The sequence below is a fragment of the Pristis pectinata genome, chromosome 2 (assembly GCF_009764475.1).
Source record: "Pristis pectinata isolate sPriPec2 chromosome 2, sPriPec2.1.pri, whole genome shotgun sequence".
Taxonomy (NCBI): Eukaryota; Metazoa; Chordata; class Chondrichthyes; order Rhinopristiformes; family Pristidae; genus Pristis; species Pristis pectinata.
This window is the reverse complement of record NC_067406.1, coordinates 41,293,708-41,314,415: the sequence shown is the minus strand read 5'-3', so window position 1 is coordinate 41,314,415 and position 20,708 is coordinate 41,293,708. Positions and strand designations below refer to the sequence as shown.

Sequence of the window (20,708 nt, the reverse complement as noted above, 5' to 3'; positions counted from 1 at the left end):
ATAGTGCAAAAAAAGGAATAATGAGGTTGGATTCATGGACCATTCAGAAATCTGATGGCAGAGTGGAAGAAGCTGTTCTTAAAATGTTGAGTGTGGGTCTTCAGGCTCCTGTATCTCCTCCACGATGGTAGTAACGGGAAGAGGGCATGTACCGGGTGGTGAGGGTCCTTAGTGATAGATGGGCCTTCTTGAGGCACCGCCTCTTGAAAATGTCCTCGATGGTGGGGAGGGTTGTACCCATGATGGAGCTGGCTGAGTCTACAACCCTCTACAGCCTCTTGTGATCTTCTACATTGGCGCCTCCATACCAGTCTGTGATACAACCAGTCAGAATGCTCTCCATCGTACATCTATAGAAATTTGCAAGAGCCTTTGGTGACATAAAACTCCAAATGAAGTAGAGCAGCTGGCGTGCCGCCTTCATGATTGCATCAGTGTGTTGGGCCCAGAGTAGATCATCCGAGATGTTGACACCCAGGAATTTGAAGCTGCTCACCCTTTCCACCGCTGACCCCTCAATGAGGACTGGTGTGTGCTCTCCCGACTTCCCCTTCCTGAAGTCCACAATCAATTCCTTGTCTTGGTGACGTTGAGTGCGAGGTTATTGTTGCAACACCACTCAACCAGCCGACCTCTCTCACTCCTGTATGCCTCCTCGTCACCATCTGAGATTTTACTGACAACAGTGGTGTTGTCATCTGCGAATTTATAGATGGCATTTGAGCTGTGCTTAACCACACAGTCATGGGAGAGAGTAGAGCAGTAGGCTGAGCACGCATCCTTGAGGTGCGCCTGTGTTGATTATCAGCAAGGAGGAGATATTATTACCAATCCGTACTGACTGCAGTCTCCCAATCAGGAAGTCGAGGATCCAGACGGAGGTAAAGAGGCTCAGGTTTAGAAGCTTGTTGATTAGTACTGAGGGGATGATGGTATTGAACACCGAGCTTTTATTGATAAACAGCAGACTGACGTATGTTTTGCTGCTGCCTTGGTGGTCTAAAGCAGAGTGGAGACCCGGTAAGATTGCGCCCGCTATAGACCTGTTGCGGCGGTAGGCAAATTGCAGCAGGTCCAGGACCTTGCTCAGGCAGGAGTTAATTCTAGACATAACCAAACTCTCGAAGCACTTCATTATGGTAGGTGATGATCATTGAGGCAGCTCACACTGCTCTCCTTGGGCACCGGTATAATTGCTGCCCTTTTGAAGTAGATGGGAATGTCAGACCATGACAGTGAGAGGTTGAAGATGTCCTTGAACACTGCAGCCAGTTGGTTGGCACAGATTTTCAGTACCCTGCCAGGTTCACCATCAGGGCCTGATACCTTACAAGGGTTCTCCCTCTAGAAGGATATTTTAACTGGCCTCTAAGACAGAGATCACAGGGTTGCCAGATGCTGTGGGGATTTCCAGAAGTGTAGTGTTATTCTCCCTTTCAAAGCATGCATAAAAGGCGTTGAGCTTATCAGGGAGTGAAGCATCACTGCCATTCATGCTGTTAGGTTTCACCTTTGTAGGAAGTAATGGCATGCAAACCCTGCCACAGCTGTCATGTGTTCGATTGTGTCTCTAACTTCACACGGAATTGCCTTTTCGCTCTCACAATGTCCTTCCATAGATCGTACCTGGACTTCTTCTAGGGTTCTGGATCGCCAGTCTTGAACGCCACAGATCTAGTCCTCAGCAGACTGTGAATCTCCTGGTTCATCCAGGGCTTCTGGTTTGGGAAAACTCCATATGTTCTCGAAGGCACACACTTATCCATGCAGGTCTTGATGAAGTCGGTGTTGGCTATGGCATATTCATTCAGATCCGAAGATGAATTCCTGAAAGTGATCCAGTCCACTGACTCAAAGCAATCCTGTAAATGCTCCTCCACCTCCCTTGACCATACCTTTGCTGTCCTCACCACTGGTGCTGCGGTCCTCAGTCTCTGCCTATATGTTGGAAATAGATGTACAGTCAGGTGATCGGACTTGCCAAAGTGCGGGTGTGGGATGGTACAGTAAGTATCCTTGATGGTGGTGCAACAGCGACCAAGTGCGTTGACTCCTCTGGTTCCCCAGGTGACATGTTGGTGGTGGTAGTTCATCAGAGACTTCTTCAAGTTGGCCTGAAGTCCCCAGTGATGATCAGGAAGGCATCAGGGTGCGCTGTCTTGTGACTGCTGATCACGGTGCTCAGCTCCTCCAGCGCCAGCTTGACATTTACCAAGGGTGGAATGTGCACCACTGCCAGGATGATGGTGGAGAACTCCCTCGGCAGATAGAACGGACGACACCTGACTGCCAGATGTTCCAGGTCGGGGGAGCGGGACTGAGACAGAACCGCCACAGCTGTGAGGCACCATTGTTACGGACTCAGTGAAAGTCCCTTTAAGATAGAGAGTGTGTGTGTATGTGTGTGTGGGGCGTGCTTACGTCAATAGAAGATAAAGGACGTAATGACGTTGTGGAAGAAGAAGAAGAAAGAGAGAGAGAGAAGGGAGAGAGACACCAGCCTGCTTGTTTTCTCTATCGATGGATGAGAAACAATAACTGTGTTTACCACTGAAATCCATGTATGGAAGTTGGAAGTAATCCGGTGGAGTTCACTTTGTTGCTGACCTGTAGAAGGAAACAGGTATTTATGTGTGGACGACCACGGTTCGGATGCTTTTCGGGGTGAGCAAGTCACTACCGAGTAAACACTGAAGTGTCGTTTGGGTTCCATCGTGGAACATTTGGATTTCGTATGTACTCTCTCTATGTTTTTCTACATCTACATCTTATCTTCAGACAACGGTGGTTGTTGAAGAAGCCCTTGCTCATGTTTCACCTTATGGCTTGCGGAACTGAACTTTAAGAACCATTCAGGAACTGGGAGTTTTGGACTTTGTCACACACACACACGACGAGTTTAGTTTTGGGGTTAACGTTTGAGGTTTAACATTCTTGAATTCTAACATACTAACATTTTTACTTTTATTTTACGTATTATCATAAGTAGTGATTAATAAAATAGTTTTTAACACTGAATCATGCTCAGTGTGTTTCTTTTGTTGCTGGTTTGTGACAAAATTGGGGGCTCGTCCGGGATAGTTCCCAAGGTTAACGAGTGTCGTCTGGGATCGTACCCCAGATTGACGAGATTTGTTCGAGATTCAATCCAAAGATTTTTGAGGGAGGTCTGATAAATTCTTTTTAATTGGCTTGTGTGTGTGGAAACCAGCAGCAATGGATATTAAGGCATTTTTGGAGTCACCAACCCAAAAGGGATTGGAGGTGGCAAAAAAGGATGATTTGATAAAGATTGCTACAAGGCTAAACCTTACAGAAGTAAAGCAGTCTATGAGAAAGGCAGATATTCAGAGACTGATAGCTGGCCATTATGTGGAAAAGAAGGTGTTTGAGAAGGAAGTGTTAAAACAGTTTCCTGGCAGTGAAATAGCAATTTCTGAGGCACAGGTGCAGCTGGCAAAGATAGAGGCTGAACGAGAGCAAAATAAATTAGAAGCTGAACGAGAACAAAAGAGATTAGAGGCCGAACGAGAGCAAACCCAGTTAAAGATAGAGGTCGAGCGAGAGAAATTAGAGGCCGAACAAAAGAAATTAGAGGCCGAACAAAAGCTAACTCAGATGAAGATAGAGGCTGATCTAGCAATGAAGCAGATGGAATTGAAGAGGATGGAGCTGGATAGTGAGGAGAAGGAGAAACAGAGGCAGCATGAGTTACAAATGAAGCGTAGGAGTTCGGAATCTGATTCTGATGATGGTTTTTCAGCCAGCAGGGAGGTTCGATTAGTCCCTCCGTTTGAAGAAGATCAGGTTGATCAGTATTTCCAACATTTTGAAAAGGTTGCTGTGAGTTCAAACTGGCCAAGGAAAGGATGGGCTCTTATGGTACAGAGTGTGATTAAAGGTAAAGCTCAAAAAGCTTATTCTGCTTTGTCTGTTGAGGATGCAGCTGATTATACCAAGGTAAAACAAGCTATATTGAAGGCCTATGAATTGGTCCCTGAGGCTTATAGACAAAAATTCAGAGACTTGAGGAAATCTGCAGATCAGACTTATATGGAATTTGCCAATGGAAAGAGAATATGTTTTGAACGATGGTGCCTGGCTAAAAATGTAGATGGGGATTATGATAAATTGACAGAATTGATACTAGTGGAAGACTTTAAAAGATGTGTTCCAGCTGAATTAACAACATATTTAAATGAAAAGGCAGTGGAAACTTTACAAGAAACTGCTAGGTTGGCAGATGATTATGCTTTAACCCATAAATCCAAATGGGGACAACCTAAAACCTTTCAAAGGAGTTACAAAGACAATCCAGGTAAACCGGAGATTAAATTGGGAGGTAATCAAAAAGGGAAGGATGAAAAGAAGCCAGGGCTGGAGAAACCTGTTGAGCGTACTTGTTATTACTGTAGGAAACCTGGCCACGTGATATCTAATTGTGCCCTTTTGAAGAAAAAGAAGGAAGCTGGGCCCAATGCTTGTTTTCAGGCAATTAAAAATCAAAAAGGTTTAGAAGATGCTGTTAAAGATCAGTCCTTGCAAGAGGGAAAAGCGGAAAAGTTGGAGGAGGTGAGAAAAGAATTCTGTTCGTATGTATCAGAGGGTTTTGTTTCACTGAATGATGAGTCACCCCAGGTGCCAGTGAAAATTCTTAGAGATACTGGGGCTAGTCAATCTCTCTTGCTGGACAGTGTTTTAAATTTTGGTGAAGAAAGTGACACTGGTGAAGTAAATCTAGTACGAGGCGTTACAGGTGAGACCATGTCTGTCCCTTTTCACAGGGTGATTTTAAAGTCAAAGTTCGTAGAAGGACCAGTCGAGATAGGGATAAGACCTAGTTTGCCAGTGGAAGGAGTTTCTTTGTTATTGGGAAATGACCTTGCAAATGGAGAAAGTGATCCTGTGGTACGGTTAACAACCAAACCAAGGATTGATGAGTCTGAGGATGATTCAGATGTTTACCCATCATGTGCGGTGACTCGAGCTAGAGCTAAAGAATTAGCCAAGACAGACAGTCCGGTGCAGTCTGATGTAGTTCCTTGTGACAGTCCTAAACAGGAAGAAAATTTTGATGCCTTATCTGAGACTTTTCTGTCTTCACTGGAGGATCAACATCCTTACAGTGAGCCTGAATTTAAAGATTTGTCTTTGTCGAGGAAGGATTTTATGGTGGAACAGACAAAGGACCCTGAGTTGACAGAATTGAAAGAAAAAGCACTCTCATGTGAGGAGATTGAAAAGGTGCCAACTGGATACTATGTCAAAAATGGAGTGTTAATGAGGAAATGGAGACCTCCTCATGTTCCTGTTAATGAGGAATGGGAAGTTATTCATTAGGTTGTTGTTCCAAAAGTTTATAGGGATGAGATTTTAAACCTGGCCCATAGTATGCCTTTGGGTGGTCATTTTGGGGTGAATAAAACTGTAGGGAAGATCTTGAAACAATTCTATTGGCCTGGTTTGAGAAAAGATGTGGTGATGTTTTGTCGAACCTGCCACACATGTCAGATGGTAGGTAAACCAAATCAAAAACCCCCTGTGGCTCCTTTGAAGCCAATTCCTGCTTTTGGTGAACCCTTTTCGAAGGTGATTGTGGACTGTGTTGGCCCCTTACCAAAGTCTAAGACTGGAAATCAGTATTTGTTAACCATCATGTGTGCCACTTCCAGATTTCCAGAGGCAATACCCCTTAGAAATATTAAGGCCAAGACTGTGTCAAAGGCTCTTGTAAAATTTTTTACCTTGTTTGGTTTGCCAAAAGAAATCCAATCTGATCAAGGAAGTAATTTTATGTCAAAAATTTTTCAACAAATAGTCTATGAGCTGGGAGCAAAGCAGATTGTATCATCTGCATATCACCCAGAATCTCAAGGAGCTCTGGAGAGATTTCATTCTACTCTCAAAAATATGCTGAAGACTTATTGCTTTGAAAACACCAAGGATTGGGACGAAGGTATCCATTTACTTTTGTTTGCCGTTAGAGAATCGATCCAGGAGTCAATCGGATTTAGTCCGTTTGAGCTTGTGTTTGGACATAGGGTGAGAGGACCTTTGGAGTTGTTAAGAGAGCAATGGGTTAATGAGGAAGTTCACTTGAGTCTGTTGGACTATGTCCAAAAATTTAAAACTCAGTTGGAGAGAGTCTGCCAGCTAGCGAGAGAGAATCTGAAAACAAGCCAGATAAGAATGAAGACATATTTTGATAGACGTGCTCGGCCTAGGACATTCGCAGTGGGGCAAAAGGTGTTGGTATTTTTCCCTAGCCAAAATAATCCCTTGCAAGCTCGTTTTTCTGGACCCTATGTTATTGAATCTCGAGTGACTGATCTAACATATATAATCAAAACACCAGATAGACGCAAGAAAACACAACTCTGTCATGTAAACATGCTGAAACCTTATTATGAGAGGGATTCAGTTGTGGCCTTGGTGGATGGTGTAAAGGTTGTTTCTAGAATGCCTGATGTTGATGTTGAGGAAGGCCAATTTAGACCAAATATTGTTCCATCGAAACTGAAAAACCAAAATATCATGGAGAACCTTGAAACGAAGTTGGACCATTTACAAGTTTCACAAAAACAACAGATGAGAGAATTAATTTTAAAATTTAAAAATCTGTTCCCAGATGTTCCAAACAGAACATCGATAATTACCCATGATGTTGATGTTGGGGATGCAAAACCAATCAAACAACACCCATATCGAATGAATGTGGAAAAAAGTAAACTTGTTGATCAGGAAATCAAATACATGTTGGAAAATGATATTATTAGACATTCTACTTCAAATTGGAGTTCGCCCTGTGTTATTGTACCTAAACCTGATGGAACTGTTAGATTTTGCACAGATTACAGGAAAGTGAATGCTGTAACAAAGTCAGATGCTTACCCTATTCCTAGAGTGGATGATTGCATAGACAGAGTGGGAAAGGCAAAATTTCTTACAAAGATTGACCTATTAAAAGGGTACTGGTGTGTTCCATTAACAGATAGAGGAAGGGAGATTTCAGCCTTTGTAACCCCTTCTGGATTGTATGAATACAATGTTTTGCCATTTGGAATGAAAAATGCTCCGGCAACATTTCAAAGAATGATTAATTCAGTGATTCATGGGTTAAAACATACAGATGCCTACATTGACGACTTAGTGACTGGGAATGATACTTGGGAAGATCACATCTCTGCGTTAGAAAGGTTGTTTGAAAGACTTTCCAAGGCTAACCTTACAGTTAACTTGGCTAAAAGTGAATTTGGCCATGCCACTGTGACGTATCTTGGTTATGTTGTAGGTCAAGGCAAGCAAGCTCCTGTTCAGGCAAAAGTTCAAGCAATATCTGAGTTCCCTATTCCCACAGGTACGAGGACTGTTAGAAGATTTTTGGGAATGGTTGGATATTATCGAAAATTTTGTAAAAATTTTGCTGATATTGCTCTTCCCCTAACTAATCTTCAGAAGAAGGGAGTAAAGTTTGTTTGGACAGATTCTTGTCAAGAAGCATTTGAGAAGCTGAAAGCCATTTTATGCTACCATCCTGTGCTCAGAACACCTGACTTTGAAAAGCCATTTTCATTAGCAGTAGATGCCAGTGATGAAGTTGCAGGAGCTGTGTTGTTGCAGAAGGGTGACCTTGATGATATTGACCATCCTGTAGCTTACTTTTCAAAGAAATTTAATGAGCATCAAAAGAATTATTCCACCATAGAGAAAGAATTACTGTCGCTTGTTTTAGCCTTGCAACATTTCAGTGTATATGTTTGCACCGCTCAGAAACCATTGACTGTGTATACAGATCATAACCCATTGGTGTTTCTGAGCCGAGTCAAAAACAAGAACAGAAGGCTGTTAAACTGGAGTTTAATTTTGCAAGAGTTTGATCTCATGATAACTCACATTAAAGGCAAAGATAATGTGATTGCTGATTGTCTTTCCCGATGTTAAATGGGAAACATGTATCTGTACTAATCTGATAGTCTGTAGTTGTGTAGCATGATAATTATTAACATTACTAACTGTATGCGCGGTTAAAATTTTCTTGGAAAAATTTTTTTTTTAGGTGGGAGGTGTTACGGACTCAGTGAAAGTCCCTTTAAGATAGAGAGTGTGTGTGTATGTGTGTGTGGGGCGTGCTTACGTCAATAGAAGATAAAGGACGTAATGACGTTGTGGAAGAAGAAGAAGAAAGAGAGAGAGAGAAGGGAGAGAGACACCAGCCTGCTTGTTTTTCTCTATCGATGGATGAGAAACAATAACTGTGTTTACCACTGAAATCCATGTATGGAAAAGTTGGAAGTAATCCGGTGGAGTTCACTTTGTTGCTGACCTGTAGAAGGAAACAGGTATTTGTATGTGGACGACCACGGTTCGGATGCTTTTCGGGGTGAGGAAGTCACTACCGAGTAAACACTGAAGTGTCGTTTGGGTTCCATCGTGGAACATTTGGATTTCGTATGTACTCTCTCTATGTTTTTCTACATCTACATCTTATCTTCAGACAACGGTGGTTGTTGAAGAAGCCCTTGCTCATGTTTCACCTTATGGCTTGCGGAACTGAACTTTAAGAACCATTCAGGAACTGGGAGTTTTGGACTTTGTCACACACACACACGAAGAGTTTAGTTTTGGGGTTAACGTTCGAGGTTTAACATTCTTGAATTCTAACATACTAACATTTTTACTTTTATTTTACGTATTATCAATAGTAGTGATTAATAAAATAGTTTTTAACACTGAATCATGCTCAGTGTGTTTCTTTTGTTGCTGGTTTGTGACACCATAAGTTAATCATGAAGCAAACGCCGCTGCCTTTACCTGATGCCACCGTCCAGTCCATGCGGAGGATAGTGAAGCCCTCAGGCTGGAGTGCTGGAAGTGAGCCATGTCTCAGTGAAGCAGAGTACGCAACAGTCCCTGATGTCCCTCTGGTACTACAGTCTTGCTCTGAGGTCTTCAATTTTATTTTCCAGAGACTGTACAATAACCAGGAAGATGGGAGGGAGGGAGGGGGGGCCTTAGGGCCCTGCGCTTCAGTTTTACCTGGAGTCCTCTCCAGCATCCACGTTTTCTGAGACAATGGAAACTTCCCCTGAGCTTCCAGCTGCTGCACTCGCTCTGGTGGTCTAGATTCCCAAATCTGTCAGTTCTTAAGATCTGGAGTGGGCTGGAGTGTACTCCCTGTCTGTATCAGTAGTGCTGAGGCAGGGATGGTGGAGAGCTTCAAGTTCCTAGGTGTAAATGTCACCAACAATTTGTCCTGGTCCAGCCACATTGGTGCCATGGCCAAAAAAAGCACACCAATGTCTCTACTTCCTCAGAAGCCTAAAGAAATTCAACAAGTCCACAGTGACTCTTACTGATTTTTTAAAAATTTATATAGATGCACCATCAACGGCATCCTATTTGGATGCATCACAGCTTGGTATGGCAACTGCTCTGCCCAAGAGCACAAGAAATTGCAGAATTGTGAACTCAGCCCAGTCCGTCATGCAAACCTACCTTCCCTCTATTGACTCGGTCTACACTTCCCGCTTCCTTGGGAAAGCCGCTAACATAATCGAGGACCCCTCCCTCTCCAATCATTCTCTCTTCTCCCCTCTCCCGTCGGGCAGAAGATACAAAAGCTTGAGAGCACAAACCATCAGACTCAAGGATCACTTCTATCCCACTGTTATCAGACTCTTGAATGGACCTCTCATAAACTAAAAGATAAACTCTTGATCTTCCAATCTACCTCATCATGGCCTTTGTACTTTATTTGTCTACCTGCACTGCATTTTCTCTGTAACTGTACACTATATTCTACAAACTAAAGCCTTTCACTGTATCGCGATACATGTGACAATATTAAACAATTACCAATTGTACCCCTGTCTTTTAACTATAAAGAAAGACCGGCTGATCAATGGTCAGTAGTACACTGAAGTATTTTGGACTTGCCTGGCACACGTATTCAGTTATCACATTCCACAAAACACTTAGCATAAACATGTCATGTTGGAGCTAGCATAAGCCTAATTGGAATCTCTGAAAATCAAAAAAGCTGCAGCTGCTGGAAATCTGAAATAAAAACAGAAAATGCTGGAAACATTCAGCAGGTCAGGTAGCGTCTGTAGAGAGAGAGAAAAACTGAGTTAAGATTTCAGTCCAAAGACACTTTGTCAGAGGACCTAAAGGACCTCTTTGTCCTGAAAGACGTCTTTCCATTATGGCAAAGAATTTTATGTTAAGCAGAATGTTCTGATGGTCTAGCGACCTAGCTTAAAATGTTTATATTAAAAAGAAAATTAGAAAGTCTGAAATTAAAATTTCAGCTGATAAAGATGATTTTTTTTATTTTCGCACCAGGGGTTGTCAGAATGGCTTAGTTTATGTTTGGACACTAGCACAAGGCGGAACTGCAGTTTCGTTACCAAACCTCTTGCATTCTTCTGACCTACAAGAAAAGCAAGCTGAGGTAAGAGAAGCAAGTGACTTTGTGATCTGTGGTATGAGTCTTTCAAACCTGAATTGATCTCATTCTGAGAAGGTAATAATTAAATATTGAATAGCAATTTAAATCAAGGTGGTATTCTGTACTGTAGGAATTGTTTTCTAACCTAACTTTTTATTTATTATAGGAGAGATTTCAGTTCAAAGGTAAAGCCAAATGTGTGTTTCGTCTCAATGCTCACATAACTGCAGTGGTAGCAGTGTCCTTCAGTCCCAATGGATTAGCGCTTTTGTCTGGAGGAATTGGAGGGTTGATAAATATTTGGTCTCTGCAGGTAAGGATTTTGCTGCAGTTTGATTTTGAAATTTACATGCAAGAAGATGTAGGGTATACGAAATATTATACATGATAAATAAAGATCCAGATCTGTAGGGATTTTTTTTTTAATTTTTAAATTCCTTGTTTTTATAAACTTTTTAAGTGTTTCAAAACCACTTGCTGTTTTTAGTATCTGACAATCTTTTGAGAGTTCATGCTAAATCAAGGGCTTGAATGGGCTTCTTTTGACCATCCCATTTGATTCCATATAAAATAGAAGCTCAGTCAAATTTTATTTGATTTAAGGTCAGCAGCAAACTATTGACCACAGAATCTAAGTCTGTCATTGCCAATAACTTTTTTTAAATTGTTTTTGTTTAAATAACATATCAGATTTATTCCTTTGTGTTCTGTCAATAGAGGAAATTAAACCAAGATAGAATTGTAAGGGCATGTTGATGAGGTGGTATGTGGCCAGCCAACAGCCATTTGGTGTGTGAGCCTGCTAGTGCAAAAGTCAATAATGCACAAGTCCCAACACCTCACTTGTTACAGAATCGTACTCAGACCCACAAAAGGCTTTCCTTTCTGCAGTCCATGGAGTGGTATAGGAGGAGGATTGCAGAGGAAAGTTGGCATTGCTGGGCATCAGTTGAGAAGGGATTTGATCCTTGGGAACCAGTTGGTGACATAGGTGGGCATGGAGTATGGCAGTGACAGGGGTGATGTTGGTTCAGGCAGTCATTAGTTAACTTGAGTCAGGAGGTCAATGGGTGGGAAATAGGAGGCATTATTGTTTCAGGAATAATAGAACAAAATGCTGGAAACGCCTAATAGGTCAGGCAGCATCTGTGGAAAGAGGAACAGAATTAACATTTCAGGAGGAAGGCCCTTGGTATGGTTGGTTCATAGTAAGGGTCAGACTAGGCGATAGCTGGGAGTGTGGTGGAAGTGAGGGTCATGGTTGGTGGTGAAGAGATGGGGCATGAGTGAGTGCCACCTCAATGGGTAAGTACATTAATTAAAGAAAATCTACCTGAAACAGGTTCCCAGCACAGGTTGGTCTTTAAGTAACAAGTATTGAGAATGTTTTCTTTTGCATAAGCAACCCACATTATGCATTGACCAACGTCACAGAAGTGACATCCAGTGTGTTTTGGAAGCCACTGCATGTGACTGTGTTCCATGTATTAACATGTAAAATGTGGAGGAAAATCTGATTGCATGATCCACCGTTTCCTTTGCAATTGCTTTTATTGAAATTGGATTGTGTATCAAAAATGATGTTCCATATAATCGAATTTCCAGACTGTAGATCTACCTTGAGCAACACACAAAAGAGCTGGAGGAACTCAGTGGGTCAGCCAGCATGTATGAATCTATGCCAGTCCAGATGAAAGGTCTCGACCCGAAATGTTGACTGTCCATTTCCCTCCGTAGATGCTGCCTGACCTGCTGAGTTCCTCCAGCTCCTTTGTGTGTTGCTCCAGATGTCCAGCATCTGCAGTCTCTTTTGTCTGCAGATCTACCTTGAGATTATTCTCCTTTTGTAACTTCTGAATTTTACATTTCATAGGAAATGTTATATATAGCAATAATTATTGAATCAAGCAGCTTGTTAATTAAGAACAAATGTGCCTGTCTCTTTCTTCCTCTCAGGATGGTTCAGTTCTGCAGACAGTGGTAACTGGTCTAGGGTCAGTAGTCGGAATAGCCTGGATTCCAGACGTTGGAGTAACGGTTTGCTCCAGCAGATCAAAGGTAAGTTGGTCATAATTATTATTTTTAATCATTAAAGTAGCAAGTCCAGTATTACAGTGTGAAGCTTAATATTATGATTATTACAACAGAATTCTACCACTCAAAGCCAAAGATTTATTTTTAAAATGCAGTCACTTCACTGTTAAAATGTATGCCCAATTTGCACATGGGTCCCACAAACACCAATATCTATATGATCTGTTCAGGGAATGTTAATTGATAATTTTTGGGCATTATCCCAAGAAGGTCTGAGCTTTATATAGAGGGTGTAGGATCTTTACATCCTACCAACCCTCTCAAATGGACCTCCATTTGAAAATGTAACCTGAACTCCCTAAACACTGCAGTGAATTGTCTGCTTGGGAGATCTTTTACAAATCTGAGTTCTTCAATGAAGGTAGTGCAGTTGATGTAGACTACATGGACTTCAAAATGGCATTTGACAAGGTTCCACATGGAAGGATGGTCCAACAGGTTAGAGCCCATGAGATCCAAGGCAAATTGGATCCAAAATTGGCTTGGTAATAGGAGGCAGGGCAATAACAGAGGGTTACTTTTGTGATTGGAAGCCTGTGACTGTACAATTCCTGTACCACAGGGATTGGTACTGAGACTCTAACTGTTTGCTACTTGCATTAAAGACTAAGATGCTTATGTAGGGGCTATGATTGGTAAGTTTGCAGGTGACACAAAAATTGGTGGTGGTGTGGATAGTGGGGAGGATATTCTCAGTCTATAGAAAAAACACCAAGATGCTGGAGGAACTCAGCAGGTCAGGCAGCATCCTGGAGAAAAGCAGACGGTCAACTTTTCAGGTCAGGACCCTTCTTCAGGACTGAAGATAGGAAAAGGGGAAGCCCAATATATAGGGGGAAAACAGAGCAGTGATAGGTGGACCAAAGAGGGTAGGTGGGGTGGGCACAAGGTGGTGATAGGTAGATGCAGGTAAGAGATAGTGATAAGCAGATGCGGGGAAGGAGGGGAGAGCAGATCAACCGGGGGATGGGTCAAAGGTATGGAGGCAGGTGGCATGAGGGGAGGAGAGGAAAAGGAGAGAAAAAAAGAAATGGTGAGGAGAAAAAAGAGAGAGAGACTAGAAAAGAAAAGAACAGGCAAGGTGGGGGTGGGGTGGGGTGGTTTACTTAAAGCGGGAGAACTTGATGTTTAGGCTGTAAGGTCCCAAGACAGAAAATGAGGTGTTGTTCCTCCAGTTTGCGTTTGGACTTCTTCCACCAGTGGAGGAGGCCGAGGACTGACACATCTGTTATGGGAGTAGGAGGGGGAGTTGAAGTGACTGGCAACAGGGAGATGCAGATTGTGGTTACAGACGGAGCGCAGGTGCTCTATGAAACGGTCACCTAGTCTGCATTTGGTCTCACCAATGTAGAGGAGGCCACACTTGGAGCACCAAATGTAGTAGATGATATTAGGGGAGGTGCAGGTACATCTCTGCCTCACCTGAAAGGACTGTTTGTGTCCCTGGATGGAGGTGGTGTAGGGGCAGGTGTTATACCTATGGCGGGGGCAGTGGAAAGTCCTCGGGGTGGGGATGGAGGATTGAACTAGGAAGTTGCAGAGAGAGTGGTCCCTAAGAAAGTTTCTCTGTTTTTCTCAGTCTATAGAGAGCCTTAACGTTGGTGATCAGCTAGGACATTGGGCAGAGCAATAGCAGGTAGAATTTAATCCTGATAAGCATAAAGTGATACATTTTGGGACGTCAAAAAGGCTAGTACATACACAATGAATGGTCAGGCCCTAGGAATTATTGAGGAACATAGGGACCTCAGTGTACAAGTCCAAAGATTCCTGAAGATGGCAGCACAGATAGATAGGATGGTAAAGAAGACATATTGGATACTAGTCTTCATTAGCTGGAGCATGGAATATAAGAGCAGTGAAGTAATGATACAGCTTTATAAAACATTGGTGGACCACATCTGAAAAGTTGTGTTCAGTTTTGGTCACCTCAGTATGGAAAAAACATTATTGTTCTGGAAAAGTGCAGAGGAGATTCACAGGGATGTTCTCTGGGATGGAGAGTCTCAGTTATGTGGAAAGGTTGGATAGGTTGTGTTTGTTTTCTTTGGAGCAGAGAAGGCTGAGGGTGGGAGGTGACCTGATAGAGGTATACAAAATTATGAGAGGTGTAGATGATAGTGAACTATTCCCAAAGCAGAAGTGTCTACAACCAGAGGACATGGGTTCAAAGTGAGGAGTAAATGGTTCAGATGTGATAGAAGGAAGAATTTTTTTTCACCCAGAGGGTGGTTAGAACTTGGAATGGAGTGCCTGAGATGGCAGTGCAGGCAGAAACACTCAACATTTAAAAAGGTATCTTGACGATTCTCAGGGAAGGGGCGGGGAGAACAGATCATTGTTTTGAAGAAGAACAATTTCATATAAACAAGGTGTACTCTGACATTTGAAAGAGCAAATTTGCTGCAGCTCTCTTCATAGTTGTTATTTGAAGGATTGGGCACCAGCTTGGCATAGAATAACTTCCTTACTAATAGACAATTTCCATTTGCTGATCCTAGATACATACATATTATTGTATTCTTGAAAAGTTTAGTTGGAGAGCTGCAGGTGAAATCTGGGTGTAGAAACTTATAAGCTATTTTGCTAGTAAATCAGATTTGAATCACTTTCTGCACAAAGTTGCATCTCACTCATTTTGAATCAACAGTTTTTTGTTATGTTCCTCAATCTAGTAATGAAAATTATTCTAACGTTTGTTGTTTTTTATTTTCAAGGATATTTAAATTCCATGCATTATGGAACTCCCTGTTTGATTTTCAGAAGATATCATATGCATCTGAGGTTCTTGCCCATCTACAAGAATTTAATTTGTATCCCCATATCACAATCCTGATACATCATTCATTCCTTAACTGGAAAGTGAAACAAATGAAATTTTGAAAACTCTTTAGAGTAGTAGTTTGGTTAAACATAAGCACAGTTTGTTGTAGGGGTGAATATAACAACATCTGCCATTGGTTAGAGTTGATCTTGCCTGTTTAGTTTCATATTTTACACTGAAATTGCAATCTCACAGTGAAGGAATTCAGGAATTGGGGATCTGTATGAACAAGATAACCAAATGGGAGTCTTCCTAATTGCTCAGATTGATTCATGGGTGGAGAGAATTAAAGTTTGACAAGAAATAGAATAGACCCCTACTCGCTGGGTTTAGAAGACTGAGAAATGATTGATTCTGGAACAATGATTCCCCAGGCTTGAGACTGTAGAACCAGAGTAACTTTAGTGAAATAATACTGTTTAAGACTGAGTTAAGGAAGTTCTTCACCCTAAGGTGTTGAGAATCTTTAGAAGACAAATAAAATATTGCAAAAAGGATCTTTGACTTTGAGCATGGGAAGGTCAGAACAAAATTTTAAAATGGCTGTAAATTAGAAAATAGTAGTACTCCAGGCGAAGTTGTAACAAATACGTGAGAAAACTTTATCAGAGAATTGTGCAAATTCTAAATGTATGTCCCTTTTTGACAGGATGTTCTCCTAATAAGATGTTCGCCAGAGTGGATCTCACAGAACCACATCTTACCATCCTGTCGAATGGCTCTTCGAGCACAGGGGATTGTAGGACTGAATAAGGCTCCATGTATGAAGGTTTTTATTGAAAGATTACCTTTGCTCCTGCACGCGCAATATGCATATGAAAAGGTAATGTTTGATTTTGGTTTGTATATATGCATAAGGATTAAGCTGCTAATTTTTACAATCTTTTCTGTGAATTAAATATTATTGCTTGTGCACAATTATATGTTCCCTTTCCCAAACTTAATGTTTCGACTCACTCCTTTGTTTAGGTTTAAACCACTTCTCGGTCTGAAATAGGGGAAATGCTGAAAATACTTAATAGGTCAGACAGCATCAGTGGGTAGAGAAACAGCTGACATTTCAGGTCTTCTCTGAGAGCAGAGCTATCATGAATATGTCCTTGATATGTTTTTACTAATCCACTGACTCAGACATATGAATTTTTTTTCTCCCAGCACACTAAATATTTTCCCCAGGTTTGTATAATGGGATCATGAAACGCAATCAAGGTATTTTTGTTTTGGATCACTGTTGGGGAACCAACTAGAAAATGGGCTATTTTAGATCTAATATTGTGGAGATGTACAGGATCAACAAATTACCCTGTAGTAAAGGAGTTCTCAGAGGAAGAGTGATAACTTATTAAGCAAAAACCCATGCTGTCAGACTATAACTGAGCTCAGGGTGAAACCTGGGTCGCCGGAGCTGAGAATCATGCTGCCCTAAGCTTTTCTAAGAGGAGTGCAGAAGCAGAACGACCTGGATGTATGTGTGCATATATCACTGAAAGTGGTTGGGCAGGTTAAGAAAGTACAAGTTGAGAAGAACAGACTGAGGGCAAGTTAAGGCATACACAATTCTGGGCTTTATCAATACAGGCCTGGAATATAAAAGCAGGGAAGTTGTGCTGAACCATTTTTCTAGAACACTGTAAAGCCACGTTTAAAACACTGGTAAATTTCTCAGCATTCTTTATCTCTAGGGGGCCATGTCAAAGTCAAGGGCACCAGTTGATTAATTTGACCTCTGGTTACACAGCTCAGTGCAGAGAACTGGCAAATTCTGGTGCAAGAGCCTGAAAAAATACTTTCTAGAACAATGAATCTGTGTACTTGGTTCTATTAAATGTACTTAAGATTATGTTGATTAATAAAAATAAAAGTAGTTTCTTGACTATATGTGCAAGAACTACACTCAAGGTTATGACAAGCATCGCATGGATTCTGAATTAATTTGTAACCATTAAAGTGGTCATTTTCTAAGTGTGTGTTGCTTCCAAAAAGGCTGAACCATTGGCTGAACATCAAGAAATACAGTTGTATTTCTCATCTTTTTTAAATATTTGTTGTTAGTAGAAATTGTGTGGGTTTTCATTTATACTCCCCATCAGCAAAGCAAACTCCACAAAAAAAAAATCACTTTGGCAGCAGTTCTGAAAAATGATCTTTGCAATGCATTTGATCAAGGTTAAATAATGTAGATTAATTTTAAGTCAAAACCTAGGAATTTTCACTGGATAATTGGGTGACAATTTCAGTGCTTTATATTCAAAAATCTTGGCTCTAAATGTTCACCCCCTAGTTCATGAATCCATGACAGTTTGGATTTTTTTAGTCCTTCGGAAGCAACAAATTTCAAACTTTTTTGATAAACATCAATTTTTATCCCAATTTACTGCAAAGCAAAACAAAGCAAGGAATGCCCACCTAATTCTTGCATTTTTGTTATATAGACGTAACAAAATAATTAAACTCCAGCAGTGTGATATGTCTGCATGATGACCTATCTGGTAAATAAATATAGATTTTTCAGTAAATTATTGGAGATAATGGCAGCTGTTGATAACCAGCTAAAAATGTATCTGTAGTCATTGTAGAAATAAAATTCATGTGTTTGGAATTTTTACTTTTCAGCCGCATGTAACCTGTGGAGATCAACTGGTGCACAGCATCTTTCTACAAAGTTTGTCCTCCCTGACAGTTGGTCTTGGTTTAGATCAGTTCCTTTCCAGAACAACTGATCCACCTCACCATAAAATCAGTACCCCAGAACCAGTTTCACCTGAATGGGCTTGGCTGGCAACTTTCTCTGCTACTATTAAGAGTGCTGAAGCATTGGCAAAAGGAACCAGCTTCCCAGAAACCTTTAATGTTCCAGACTTCAGTCAGGTTTCAGATTCAGAATTCATCAAAGCACTGGTAGGATGTTAAAAGTTGACTTTTATATGTACGCTCCACGAATGGATATTTGTTTTCTTTTTACCCTCTCCAAAAAAGAATTGTTATGATTAGTTATATTTATCAACCATCTTTAATTATTAATGGGCAACTGCTACATTGTCAACTTAACTCTGCAACTTCGGAATTAACTATGATCATGCTCATTTTTTTACTGTGTTATGGTGAAGGTTTTGCTAGTCCCAACATTTCCTATCCATCTTTGGTTTTTCTGCAAAAGTGATAGTACTTTCCATCACTGTAGTAGCTTGATAGCTAAGTAACTTGCTATCTGAGATTTTAGTTGTGATTATATATGGCTTAATTTTCAAATGACAGGAAAATACAATTATATTTGTTCAGCTTCAGGAAATATAGATAAATTGTTTGCATATGTGCAATGCTGAATCTAGAGTTTAATAAGTTTTCTTTCTGTGAATAAAGAAATAGTGTTCTATAACATCCATCACATCTGCAGGATCTGCCAAAAAAACTTCACAGACAGCTAATTACTTTTGAAATTATTGCTGAGTATGTAGGCATAAACAGCTTACACAGCAAGAACCCCAAAACAGCAATGAGAATAAGTTAACAGATTTTGGATATGTTTCTTGAGGGATGAATATTGTCTCAAAGAAATTCCTTTAATGAGAGAAACTTTCTTTTTTCGAATTATAATTCTACCTGGGGAAGGAAATGGAAAATTGGAGTATTTCTTTAATTTTGCACTAACTATAGCCTTGTTATGCTCACATCTTGGAATTGGAGTTAAACCCACTGTCTTGTGATTTAATGGTGCTGTAGAAGCAAACTAAAATATATATCTTTTATGCTAGTTTGCATATGTGTGGAAATAATGTATGCCTAAGGGATAGATTCAGTCGAGTACTGTATCAGTTACATTTGCCTAGATACAGCACTGTTTCAGAATACTAATACCATTTTGAAAATGTATCTCACTTTCTTAACATAAGAAGCAGACTTCTGCTCAAGCGATGCTCCACTGACATGTTGATGTCTATGAATTTTAGTATGTATCATTGTTCAGCCTGATCATGACTTCACACATACTTCCAGCAAAGATTATAGATCATCAAATAAGAATAGGGTTCTAATTGTTTCCTTTGTAGTCCAAGGCATGCTGGAAAGTTGTGGCACCCACACTCAACTAAGTGACGTTGGTTAATTCAGCACAGATCATTGTTCATCCGTTGTTTCGAGTTCTTCCAGCTGATTGTCTTGGCAGCTGAGTAACTACTTTTTTTTTATTGTTGTGGCTCTTGTGATTATACTCTCAGGCAATGAGAAAATAAATCATAAGCTGCAATTATTCTACACTATGCCTCTGAAGCAAGTGACAAAGAAATGACAAACTGGCTGAATTGAAGTTGTATTGTGATTTATAATCCTGCAGTAGACACATTGGCTCAACAAGTATTTTTAATGTTACAAACGTAGAGGCCGCAGTTTCTGCTGTCTAATAATAACGTGAAAAGACTCTAGACTAAACTTCTAAAGCATTCAGGTCAACAGACTATACACTTCTTAAAACTGATTGCACACTAGACTTGAGTCATGGTCATTTTGCTATGTAAAAGGTACCATCCAAATGCAAGTTCCTGTGGTACTCCCATCGAATTCCAACAGCTAGCTTATGATCTGATTTGCTGATTTATATTTTACAGTAAAGCACATCCAAAAAGGCTAGTGAATCCAGAGTGATTCCCGCTTTAGATTTAAAAATGCTGCACATTTCCTAAGTAACAGAATTCCACAACCTTTCACTCTTGTAGCTTTCCTGCTGTATCCTAGGTTTAACTTAGTATATTTAGATCTGTATCTTGATACAACTGGCAATGTTGGCGATAAAACCAATTACACATTCTCAATCAAGTAGACTGCTTATACTCATGCATGCAATGTAGTCCAATACCTATGAAATTATGGCATAAGTTGATCCTTTAGGAAAAGGAAGAAAATATGGAGGGTAGAGTTAGTAGTCTGTAGATATTCTGTGGAGAGTAATATCTTTGCTTTCCCATTTGCAATAAGTAATGCATTTCAGAGGTTCAACAAGGCAAGGGTTAGGAATACACAATAAATTGGAGGATACTGAGATGTGTAGGAATGCTGGCATCTTGAGGTATATATATTCACAGATCCTTATAAGAACAGTTTGATAAGGCAAAAAGGCTTAAAAGCATTTTCCTTATTGGCTGGGGCATAGAATATAAGAACAGGGAGATTATTGCTGGTTAGACAACAGCTTGAACATGTTTGGTTCTGGTTACCATATTACAGGAAAGATGTGATTGCAGAGCAGTTTTATAAGGATGCTGCCAGGATTGGAAAGTTGTAGCTATGAAGAAAGATTGGATTGGAATAGAGGAGGCTTATGGGGGCTGATTGAGGAGTATAAAGTTC

At 40.6% G+C, this 20,708-nt stretch overlaps 1 protein-coding gene across 1 annotated transcript in view; it reads left to right on the top strand.

The window, feature by feature from the left end:
• Positions 1 to 20,708, top strand: part of LOC127580693 (probable E3 ubiquitin-protein ligase HERC1) — a 216,980-nt gene that overhangs the window by 162,757 nt on the left and 33,515 nt on the right. Inside the window, 5 exon segments of the mRNA XM_052034452.1 lie at positions 10,345 to 10,453; positions 10,617 to 10,763; positions 12,407 to 12,508; positions 16,018 to 16,191; positions 17,982 to 18,266. Of these exon segments, the coding sequence (XP_051890412.1) occupies positions 10,345 to 10,453; positions 10,617 to 10,763; positions 12,407 to 12,508; positions 16,018 to 16,191; positions 17,982 to 18,266 (817 nt within the window).